Genomic DNA, 12,178 nt, shown 5'->3' on the forward strand with positions numbered 1-12,178 from the left:
AAAAAAAGCGACTTTACAGTCTGGAAATAGCTTTAGGCTATAGCAAATTATTTCTTGGACCCCCTATCACTTTAAGAACTGCTGGTCTACACAGAAGAAAGACCTGTCTAGACTCTGCCCCGGTACGAGTTGTGTCGAGCTATTCATTAGTCTGTTTGATGAGAAAAATATGAAATTGATCAAATGGGTTATTAATCCATACAACTGCAGCAGTGGAGGACTATTATTCTGCTGCGTGATACTGCGGAAGAACTGATGATGGCACGGTTTGATGCTGACCAATCAGCAGAAAGGGGCGTTTAATTCCCGCCCACGTGTAGAAATCAAATATTCAAGCTGTTTATTCATTTTTCTACCCCTGAGCGAAAAACGAAAATTTAAGCTGAATTCTCTTTTTTCAATTTTTGGAAAGAAAAAAACGAAAAAACGAAAAAGGAGCCGTTTTCTCATTTTTCTTCTTTCAATATTAAATCAAAAAACGAATGATCGAATGATACACGGATTCCTGAAGTCCATATTTTTGTGGTTTTAGTTGTTGTATGATTTTAATGAAGTCAGTCAGGAAATCATGATTGTTCATTCTGTAACTTTGAGGACGGTTGTGTCTGAAGAGAAATAGCAAGATCTGGTTCATTAAAAATCGTAAAAATGATATAAAGCTTGTTTTTTTGTTATATAAATGCTAAATTTAATTTCTTTTAACTTTTTTAGCGTCTCTATACAGACGCTAGCGCCCTCTCGCGCTACTTACGTGGCTACCTTAACTGCTTTATGAAAACCTTTAGCTTCGATATTTTTATGATCTTAAAGTGCCCCTATTATGCCCCCTATTATTTCTAAGGTTCCTAGTATTGTTTTGGGAGTCTCCTACAATAGGTTTACGTGCATGCAAGGTCAAACAACCCTTTCGTTTTCTCAAAATATGCATTTAATATCACCTCATTTTCCAATGATTCTCAAACGATTTGTTCAAAGCAGTTCTAAGATTCAGTCTCTCTAAACCCTTCCTATGGCCGAGCCTCATTGATTATAATGGATTTTTGTGAGATCGCGATGAACTGAAATAAATGACAGCTTTATAATTATTATAGGGAGCGCAGAGCGCGCTTTCTTGGCTAATTCATTCAGAATTTGAATAAATTTTGTTTTTCATGATGCTGTTGGACCACTGACAGCTGCACGCTGTAAAGTTTCGGGAGTGACAACCGCATGTAGACTGCGATAATTTTTTTGAGAATGTGCGAGCTCAAATTTGACGTGGTCGCATTTGTGTGAGTGCATGGTCTGCCTTGCTCCAAAGCGTCTGCTGCATACAGCGAGGCACACTATAGCAGGAGTCAGATTTCACTGATCACGTGAAGAGAGGCGCTTTCAGTGCGAATGCTTCAGGTGTAGAGCCTGGTTTATACTTGCCGTGTCAGCACAAGCACGAGTCCTCACTGCAGAACACAAGATCTAGGGGGCATGGTTGGATCCAGATCCAACTCCTCCCACCTTACATATACCTAAAACCTACCCGTCTCCACCCCCTGATCCCTAAACCAACCCATCTACACCCCTAAACCTACCAATCTCCACCCCCTTGATGTGGATCCAACCACACCCCCTGGATCTTGTGTTCTGCAGTGAAGAGCTACTGAATATTTGCATCATTTTTACCGCGTGCTGCGCGCACCTTCAGTAGCCCATCACTGCAGAACACAAGATCCAGGGGGCGTGGTTGAATCCTAGGTTTAGGGGTGGAGATGGGTGGGTTTAGTGATCAGGGGGTGGAGACAGGTAGGTTTAGGTATATGTAAGGTGGGAGGAGTTGGATCTGGATCCAACCACGCCCCATGGATCTTATGTTCTGCAGATGAATATTGAGAAAATTATGAAAGGCGGCGGATTTGGTTTTCACACTAAAATAAAATAAAAGGCCACTTCATAAACCAGAGAAGGTGAACATGTTGGTATTCTTGTGGAAAAAAAACACATGCAAGTCCTGTCACCGACAGCCAGTTTAGTTTCACTTTTCTTTTTGTTTTTTCGTTTTAAAAATCTTATCTTTGCTGTTTACCTCACGTTACCCTATGGAGGCTTTCTTTAATTTTTTTGTTTTTTATTTATTTGATTCCTCACTGTTTGCTAAACATTCTGTAATTTATTAGTCAGTATATAATATAGCATGTGGAGCCATGTCTCATCTTATTCGTTTTTGTTAATAAACGTTATGTAAGCTAGTTTGTCATTATAGCCTACTGTTTTATTGTTGTTGTGCTTTTTAATTAAAAATAACAATGAATCAATCTTTTGTTTTAGTCTTATAAAGTGAAAGGTGTATAGATATAAGCAAAACAGACAAATATCTTTTCTTGTAAAATGTGACACCAAGATCGCGAATTCGAAAGTGAAAGTGAAAGTGAAAGCGTCCAAAGTCCGGCTCATAACACAGCAAAAGAGGAATTCCCATTCACAAATTTCAAATCACAAATAATACTGATGAAAAAGAACGGGTTGAATGTTGAACACTCGTTACCATATAACTAAACTATGATAAAAGTTCATGAACATGCATTGATTAATGCCATGTTGTAGCAAAAAAAAAAAAAACTGCGACCAAATGATGTGCTCGTGAGACCAACTGAGAAATTCGCAAAAGAGCGACCAGTGGGAAGAATGAGTCTAGAGCCCTGTATAGCCTAAACGCGGCATTATGCGGATGGCACTATCAGTGAACAGGGCAAAAATATGTCAAAATGTATACGGCTAGAGCACCCTCATTGATTTCAGAAGCACCCTCAGTGATTTAATTCAGGAACCGGGCCTGCCTGTATCTGGAGATTATAACTTTATATATTTCTATATTAGCCTATATATATTTACCCCATATATTAAACCGTGTGTAGCGCTCTAACACAATGTAGCCTACTGTACGTGCATTGACCATGCCTGGTCCTCTCCAATAACGTACCCATATAGCACACAAAGTTATATCCCAATATATAATTTCATGATGGTAGATTTACCAGGATTCTTCAATGTCTATTTTAAAAATCACATTTGTATTAAGTCTATGCATTGTTCCAAAGACGACTCTAGTTCTCAACTGAACGTGTGGGAGAAGCATCACTAAATTTGGTCAAAGAAAACTTGTTAAAATATATTAATATAAATATTAATATATAAATATAAATATATTAATTTGTGCATTTTTCAAATGTTTATTAAAAGTGCAAAAATTTATTTACAAATATCTGAAAATAAATAAATATTTTACTTTTTCGTGCAGCATTTTGTGTGTACGGTTCTAATTTCAATTTTGGTTTTCAGCATAGCATTTAAAAATACAATAACCGTTCTTTTTTTGTTTTTTTTCCGTCATGGTTAAAAAACTAAAAACGAATGGACGCAAAAGTACACGGACCGTGCACAGACTGGAATGGCTCATAAAGCTATAGAATGGTTCTTCTGTTTACAGACAACACAAAATTCTATAGGCTACAGTAGATTTTAGTGCAATTCAGTTAGTCTGTTAAAAGTTTTGTTTGTGAGGGGTAGACATGGCATTACTGGGTTCTTGAATCATGGATTCTTTATTTCATGAAGATGAATTGGTAATTTGAAATCAAATATCAAGTTAGGAAACAAAAAAGGGGAAAAAACTCACCAGAGTATTGGCTGCATGAGAGGATTTATCTGGAAGCATAAACATTCCATTAGTCAGAATTTTTGTAAACATAACTTACATGATTCTTCTTTATTAGATATAAATGTAGAAGGGTCAGATGTGTCATTCTTAAGGCTGATTTATACTTCTGCGTCGGACCTACGCCATAGGCTACGTGTCGGTCATTTATACATCATTTATACTTCTACGTCATTGTCCTCGTCGACGTGCAATTACACATGCAGACCGCTAGAATGCAGTGTCCACGGGCATGTTGATGGTGTAACCCACAGTATCAAGGCAAAAGCTGAAGAAGAAGCAGCAGCAGTGATAGCAGTAAATAGAAAGCAACTTTTTTTGCAGCTTGAGTTGTTAAATATCGAAGAACAGATAATTTATTTAAAAAGAAAAAACAGGAGACAACATCTTTGCTTTCACATGTCGCAAACGGAAATGCGTATGAGGAAATGCGGCGCTATCGCAGATTTTTCTTTATTTTTTGACCTGAAAGGGAGGGGTTGTAGGGGTTGTAACAGACCAATCACAGCGCTTGTGGTCCTCGTAGAATTGATGCGTTGTTACATTTCTGGGGCCTCATTTATAAAATACTGCGTAGAAAGCATCCTAAATTAGATTTTACGATCATTTCTCAAAGTGCGTACGTGTGATTCATAGAACGAACGTATGCACAGAAAATGTGCGTACGCCTCTCTTTTAGATGTGAAATCTATAAATTGCAATGATCTTGAAATTGTGTGCAGCTGAACAGTTTCAGATCTCCACCTTGTAAACGATGTCTAATTAATGTCATTTACTTATAAAAGAGCACCTGACAATGTCCAAATCTTTTACAAGCGGCAAGAATGGCTTATATTTCCAAAACTCAGGCAAACAAAAGTGCGTACGTCTGCTCAGACCCTGACATGGCGCTAAGCTCTTTTCCACGTCAAAGACCGTTTTTATAAATATGAACGTTGGCGTGGATTTTTGCGTACGCACACTCTACGATCAAATCTGTGCGTACGCACGTTTTATAAATGAGGCCCCTGGAGAGGTGCGCGTCAGGCTGTGCTGTAGACTACGCATGCTATGCACAACCTACGGCGTAGTTTTGACGCAGAAGTATAAATCAGCTTTTATAAAACTGCCAATTCTGCTGGACAATTTCAGGACTTCTTTAAAAAAAAAAAGAATAAATACTTTTTAATGGCTGATTCTTTGCTCGCATGTTTTGTTAGCTTCAAGGAGTTTTAAAGTAAAATATTACAGAGTTGAAGGTTACTAAAAAATTTTTTTTTAAGTTTTACTAATAACAGCCTCTCAGCAAATATCTAGCAAAATACTGCACAACATCATTTCATTTACAGTTAATATTCTTGTTCTCTGTGCCAAATACAACATTTTTAAAAATTGATCAGTATGATCTGAACTACTTGATTACATACTCAATTTGATATATGGGTCAAAGACTAAAAGGGGTTCCCTATTTGACATTGTGTCAGATTACTGACACTAGGGGTCGCACTTAGGTAACCTATGATAATTCAGAAAAGGCCAATGAGAATTGGTAAGTGGAATTTGCATGCACCACTCCCCCATACACATGGGTATAAAAGGAGTGGGCATGCATCCACTCATTCAGACTTGGAGCCAAGCAAGTGCTACAAGCTCATCCCATTCACCTTGTGGAAATGTTTGTATCTGGTGCAACGGTGCATTTTCAGAGGTTCCTCTCCCTGCAACGTACAGATAATTGCTAAGAGCTCCCCTGGGCTCTTCAGAAAAAGAGAAGTTTCCAACAAAAGAGTAAACACAGATGGTCAGTGTAGTTGTAAAAATGCATTTCCATCTCTGTGTTTCTGAGTGCGGTCTATATCTGTCAAACTCGGACGGCATCTCTACCTCGTGTGTCAGGGACGTACACATGCTGAGAAAGCTTTCATGAATAGTTAAGTCTTCACTGCGAGAACGTGACCATGGCAACTTTGCGTTCTTGACTCTCTTTTTTAATTCAGATAAGTCACCTCTGACACTGGTATGTGGCCTCAAACAGTACCTTTTCTTCCTGGAAGTGCATGAGGAGCTCACAAAATCGTGAAGGGCACCTATCACTGCCCGGTCCTGCTTCACAAGCTCCTCCACACTCGCTACTTTCAACTGTGGGGTGGCCAGGATGTACACAAAGGTTTCTCAAGTGGAGTGTGAGACCTGTTCTTGCAAAACACCGATCCTTCCCCTGGTGGCACTTTTGTTTTTGTTTCACATGCTCCACCTGGGAAACCTCCGTGTTCCCTTTTGTTTTTATTTTGCTGCTGTCCCAAGGGGAAGCAGTACCCAAATTTTCAAAAAAAGAGCAGCTTTCGCACTTCCTGGGTCACACAACCCCCAAACACAACCTTCCCAACCCATCAGTAACTGCTCAGGTTGATGCATACAGTGCCTTGCGAAAGTATTCATTTTTTTCACATTTTGTTATGTTGCTGCCTTATGTTAAAATGCTTTAAATGACTTTTTTCCCACATCAATCTATGTTCCATACACCATAATGACAAAGCAAAGAACAGGTTTTCAACATCTTTCAAAAGCAAATTTGTTCAAAATAAAAAAAAAACTTAAATGATTCCATTGCATAAGTAATCATACCATTATCTCCTAACCAGCATATGCTGGTTTTTTCAACAGGGTCAGAACCTCAGACTGGGCAGAAGGTTGATCTTCCAACAGGACAATGACCCTAAGCACACAGCAAGGGTGGCTTATAGACAACTCTGTGAATGTCCTTGAGTGGCCCAGCCAGAGCCTGGCAGTACCCAAATTTTCAAAAAAAGAGCAGCTTTCGCACTTCCTGGGTCACACAACCCCCAAACACAACCTTCCCAACCCATCAGTAACTGCTCAGGTTGATGCATACAGTGCCTTGCGAAAGTATTCATTTTTTTCACATTTTGTTATGTTGCTGCCTTATGTTAAAATGCTTTAAATGACTTTTTTCCCACATCAATCTATGTTCCATACACCATAATGACAAAGCAAAGAACAGGTTTTCAACATCTTTCAAAAGCAAATTTGTTCAAAATAAAAAAAAAACTTAAATGATTCCATTGCATAAGTAATCATACCATTATCTGGGACAGTTTAAATTTAGCTCAGAAGCATTCATATTGCTTGTAGCTGTTACTACACTTCGAGTGAAGTTAACCTGTGGCAAATTCAATTGAATGGATATGATTTGGAAAGGCACACACCTCTCAATAAAAGGTCTAACAGCTGAAAATGCATATCAGTGTAAAAATCAAGCCCTGAGTTCAAAATAACTGCTTGTAGAGCTCAAAAACAGGATTGCATCAAGCCACATATCTGGGGAAGAGTTCAGAAAAAAATCTGCTGCATTGAAGGTTCGCAGAAGCATGTAGTCGCCATTACTCTTAGTGGAAGAAGTTTGAAACAACCAGGACTCTTCCTAGAGCTGGCCAAACTGACTGAGGGACTCGTCAGAGTAGAAGAAAAGCTCAGTGCACCAAAGTGGCCCAGCCAGAGCCTGGGTTTGAACCCAATCAAACATTTCTGGAGAAACCTTAAAATGTGCGTTTGCCCCCATCCAACCTGACAGAACGTGAGAGGTGGAGAGGTGAGGACAAGAATGGCAGATAATTGCCAAATGCTGATGTGCAAAGCTTGTTGCATCATACCAAAAAGACTTGAGGCTGTAAAGGCTCTTCAACTAAGTAGTTAAGGGTATGAATACTTATGCAATGTACCTATTTAAGTGTGTTTATTTGTTAATAAATGTATGAAGTTTTGACAATTCTGTTTTTGCTTTGTCATTATGGTGTGTGGATTGATGTGGAAAAAAATAAATTTGAAGTAGTTTAACATAAGGCTGCAACTTAACAAAACATGAAAAAAATTAAGGGGTATGAATACTTTCGCAAGGCCCTGTATGAGACCGCTTCAGCACTGGCTTCGAACTGGTATGGGACCATGGCATGCATCGAGTGGCTATCGTTTCTGTACATTCAGTCCTTGGACAGACCTTGCATTTCTATGGACAGGGGTTCCCCTAGAACAAGTGTCCAGTCATATTGTTGACTCAAGAGACATATTCAAGTCAGGCACACGGCCTCATGCTCCTGGACAGAATATCGAGTGCATATATGCCTCGAGATGCTCACAGTAATTCCTTGCCCTGCTGAGGTTTCGGCTGTTGATCCTGAGCAAGCACGTTTTGGTCAGGATGGACCAAATAAACGGCGGTTTACGCTCATGTCACATGTCACATCTCGCCAACCATCTCTTCCTTTGGAGTTAGTAGCGACTGAAGTTACTGCGGTCCACTCATATTCCAGGCAAGCTCAATCAGGCAGTGGACGTGCTGTCTCAATGGGCAGCACTCAAAGGAGAGTGGATACTGCACCCTCAGGTGGTCCAGCTGATCTGATTCAGCAAAGCACAGGTAGACTTGTTCGCTTCCCAAGAATCCTCCTACAACATCAAAGTGACTGACAGATAGGGAATATCTTGGTTACTATTGTAACCTCTGTTCCCTGTTGGGGGGAACGAGACGTTGTGTCCCTCCTGCCACTGAACTACCCGCTGAATGTCTGGGACATGCTCTTGGCTCCTAAGCATGTACCTGAATGAGTGGATGGATGCCCATTCCTTTTAATACCCGTGTGTATGGGGGAGCGGTGCATACAAATTCCATTTGCCAATTCTCATTGGCCTTTTCTGAAATATCAGGAGTGTTTGGGTCTCTCAAGTGCGATCCCTAGTGTCAGTAATTCAACCCAACGATGTTATAATAGTAAACAAAACATTTTCAAGCATCAAAACAATAAATATTTAATACAGCTTTATATGTTTGTTAACTGAGAATGCGTCCTGTTTATTCATTTATTTATTATTAGTATTTTTTTTTTTTTTATCAAAAATAATGACTATCATACATTTTTAACCAAGATTTACAGAAGGCACCTATTAAAATGTCATATAGTGTAACACAAGTTTATATACCAAAAAAAAAAAAAATCCTGTCAGGCATATTTAGAGCAAAAATTATAAGATGACATTAAACTCTATTTAATGATCACAGTACAACCCCCAAATTAATTGTAATAACTAATTGTAGCTGACTTCAGTTGTTGTATGTTTGTGGGTCTTTCTGCCTTTAGTTTTCTCTTCAGCAAGTGAAATGCATGCTCAATCGGGTTGAGATCAGGAGATTGACTTGGCCATGGCAGAATATTCCACTTGTTTACCTTCAAAAACTCCTGGGTGGCTTTTGCTGTATGTTTTGGGTCATTGTCCATTTGTACTATGAAGCGCTGTCCAATCAGCTTTGAAGTATTTGGCTGAATCTGGGCAGACAGTATATCCCTATACACTTCAGAATTAATCCGGCTGCTTCTGTCTTCTGTCACGTCATCAATAAACACCAGTAACCCAGTGCCACTGGAAGCCATGCATGCCTATTCCATCACACTGTCTCCACCATGTTTTACAGTGTGAAACAGTGTGAGATCCTACTTGAATATGTTTTGGTCAACAGCTAAAATAATAAAAATTGTGCCTGTGTACAGCTGTTCCAAGCCTTCTCCATACTTTTTTCCCCCGTCATTCTAGCACAGGTTGATCTTAATTTCATCTGTCCAAAGAATGCTTTTCCAGAAGTGGTCTGGCTTTTTTAGATGTTTTTTTCGCAAAGTCTAATCTGGCCTTTCTATTCTTGAGGCTTATGAATGGTTTGCACCTTGTGGTGAACCCTCTGTATTTGCTCTCGTGAAGTCTTCTCTTGATTGTAGACTTTGACAATGACACGCCTACCTCCTGGAGAGTGTTCTTCACTTGGCTGGATGCTGTGAAAGGGTTTTTCTTTTCCATGGAGAGGATCCTCTGATCATCCACAACTGTTGTCATCCATGGATGTCCAGGCCTTTTCATGTTGCTGAGCTCACCAGTGCATTTTTTTCTCAGAATGTACCAAACGGATGATTTGGCCACTCCTAATGTTCCTGCTATCTCTCTGATGGATTTGTTTTGTTTTTGAAGCCTAACAAGTGTCTGCTTCACTTGCATGGAGAGGTCCTTTGACCACATGATGTGGGTTTACAGCAACAGCTTCCAAATGCAAATGGTACACTTAGAATCAACTCCAGAACTTTTACCTGCCTAATTGATGTAGAAATAGTGAAGGAATAGCCCACACTTGTCCATGAAACAGCTTTTGAGTCAATTGTCCAATTACTTATGGTCCCTTGAAAAAGGGGGATGTACATATTAAAGAGCTGTAATTCCTTAACCTTTCCTCCAATTGTGATGAGAATACCATCAAATCAAAGCTCAGAGTATGCACGTTAAACCATATTCATTATATAACTGTAACTTGAATATGTTTTTGTCAACAGCTAAAATAATCAAAATTGTGCCTGTGTCCAAATATATATGGACCTAACTGTATGATCACTTTTTCTTTTATATATTTTAATAAGGACAGGTCAGAATGTTGTTGCATTTTTACATTAATACATCTCTTACGCTGAATGACAATGGACCATTATTTCACCCATATTTTGACTTTTTTCCCCCACACAAGTTATTTGAAACATTAGACACTTTTCTTGCATTTAATATGCTTTTTAGGTATATAAATATCTTTTTCACATTTAATTTGATGCAGACACCAAAATAGGAAGTCTCGTCTTTGACTCATATATATAGTACACAGCATAAATAAGTACTATACATCCTCTCTGAACTAAACATATATTTATATTTCTTAATGATCTATTACAATTCATGGGAAGATGGCAAATAACAGGGGTGGTCAGGCTTCAATCCTGGGTGACCATGGCCACTACATACCTACGCCCCTGCATACATATGCATGTGTATTTGTTTGGGTGTGCGTGTCTCACCTCCTGATGTGAAGCTCATGTATTTCTGGTTGTTGACTGTCTCTTTGGAGTCGTAGAACTTGAGAACATCTATTACAGCCTGAGGGTTTTTCTTCTGTTCCAGCTTAGTAATATTAGAGGTTTGCAATAACCGAGCCCATTGCTCTGGAATACCCTGTGTATGTGTACATGTGTGCATTGGAAACAGACAGAATGGACAATTGAGTAAATCACACATGTCTTTTACATGCCAACCAGGCTTTGTGAAACTGTCAATAATATTTAAAACATTTACATATTCCAGACTGTGATATCAATAGCAAAGTGTGACAAAAACATGAATTTGTAACAGTATTTTAAAAACTATGGCACAACCAGAGACAGACATTGTTATCTACATGCTCATGGACCATTCACACAGGACACATTCTTACAAGCAAGTGCAATGTATTTGAATACTTTTAAACAGCTTAAAAAAAAAAAAAAAAACTAAAATATTTTATGTATAACATCTGCTTGTGATGCTTTTTAATCATTTTCAATGCAGCTCGAATTTGACCTAAGGTAAAGCGGTGGGTGATATTAGATTTATAAAGGGTTTATAACTAATTTCAGTACATTCAGTCAGTAAACAATTTTAGCTTTAGGGCTGGGTGATAAACAATATCATATTGATGTCATGCAACGGTGGCTGTAATGAAGCACACGACGACAGAGTATTTAGGAAACAGTCTTTTAATAAGTAAATCCAAAAGGAACAGGGAAACTCAGGAGAAGGGAAACACAACCTTGTAAAACACAGACGAGAATGAACAAAGCACTGGGGAAAACTAAAGGCTTAAATACAAGAGGGAGATCATTAACAGAAAACAGAACAGGTGTAGAACTAATTAAAAACCAAGGAAACAAATTAGGATAAAAAACACAGGCAAATAACCACAGGGAGTACCAATTTAAAACACAACAAACAGATGGATCTAAACATAACTGTTAGAATTGAGATCGCAATGAAATGTGTATCGATAACGATTAGCTCTGGACATTTTTACTTGATATGGATTAATCTAACAATCTATCACACAGCAGAAATAAATGTGACAACAGCCAAATGTCGCTAATAAGTCTGCATGCTCTGCATGTCTCTGTGTAAATGATTGGCACAGTTTCATTCAAAGACTTTAGACAGAAGACGGTGCACTCACATTACTTATGAATGGGGAAAAAGTGCAACGAGCAATATGGTGGAAGAAGTTCATGCTGTCTAAATAAAAGAGGCAATCACCAACTGATAAAGTCATTTGCTGTAAATTCGCATTACTATCCATCCTAAATAATAAAATTAGAATGAATGAGTCCCAGTTCGTAGTATGTTGAAATAAGTGTGGTCTACTACTTTTTATGTAGGTCTACTATTTAAAGTGTAGATCCATGCACATTCTAACAGCTATCTGACAACCCATTGCTTGTTGAACGAGGATTTGATTAGAACTACAAACTTGAATAAACGTGTAAAAAAAAAAAAAAATACAAATACAAACATGGCAGATATGCAACATCCATGGTTAAGAATAGTGGTTTAGATAAAAGGAGTTTGAGTGAAAAAAAAAAAAATATATATATATATATATGAATGAAT

General features: G+C 38.4%; 1 protein-coding gene across 1 annotated transcript in view; it reads right to left on the bottom strand.

Annotated features, from left to right (window-relative positions):
- LOC107712492 (serine/threonine-protein kinase PAK 3) overlaps window positions 1-12,178 on the bottom strand; it is a 126,877-nt gene that overhangs the window by 112,554 nt on the left and 2,145 nt on the right. Inside the window, exons 3-4 of the mRNA XM_016517763.1 lie at window positions 10,564-10,717; window positions 3,650-3,678 (exon numbers count right to left, since the gene is read on the bottom strand). Of these exons, the coding sequence (XP_016373249.1) occupies window positions 3,650-3,678; window positions 10,564-10,717 (183 nt within the window). The remainder of the gene's footprint in view (window positions 1-3,649; window positions 3,679-10,563; window positions 10,718-12,178) is intronic.

This window comes from Sinocyclocheilus rhinocerous, unplaced genomic scaffold, assembly GCF_001515625.1.
Source record: "Sinocyclocheilus rhinocerous isolate Xijiao unplaced genomic scaffold, SAMN03320098_v1.1 scaffold1349, whole genome shotgun sequence".
Taxonomy (NCBI): domain Eukaryota; kingdom Metazoa; phylum Chordata; class Actinopteri; order Cypriniformes; family Cyprinidae; genus Sinocyclocheilus; species Sinocyclocheilus rhinocerous.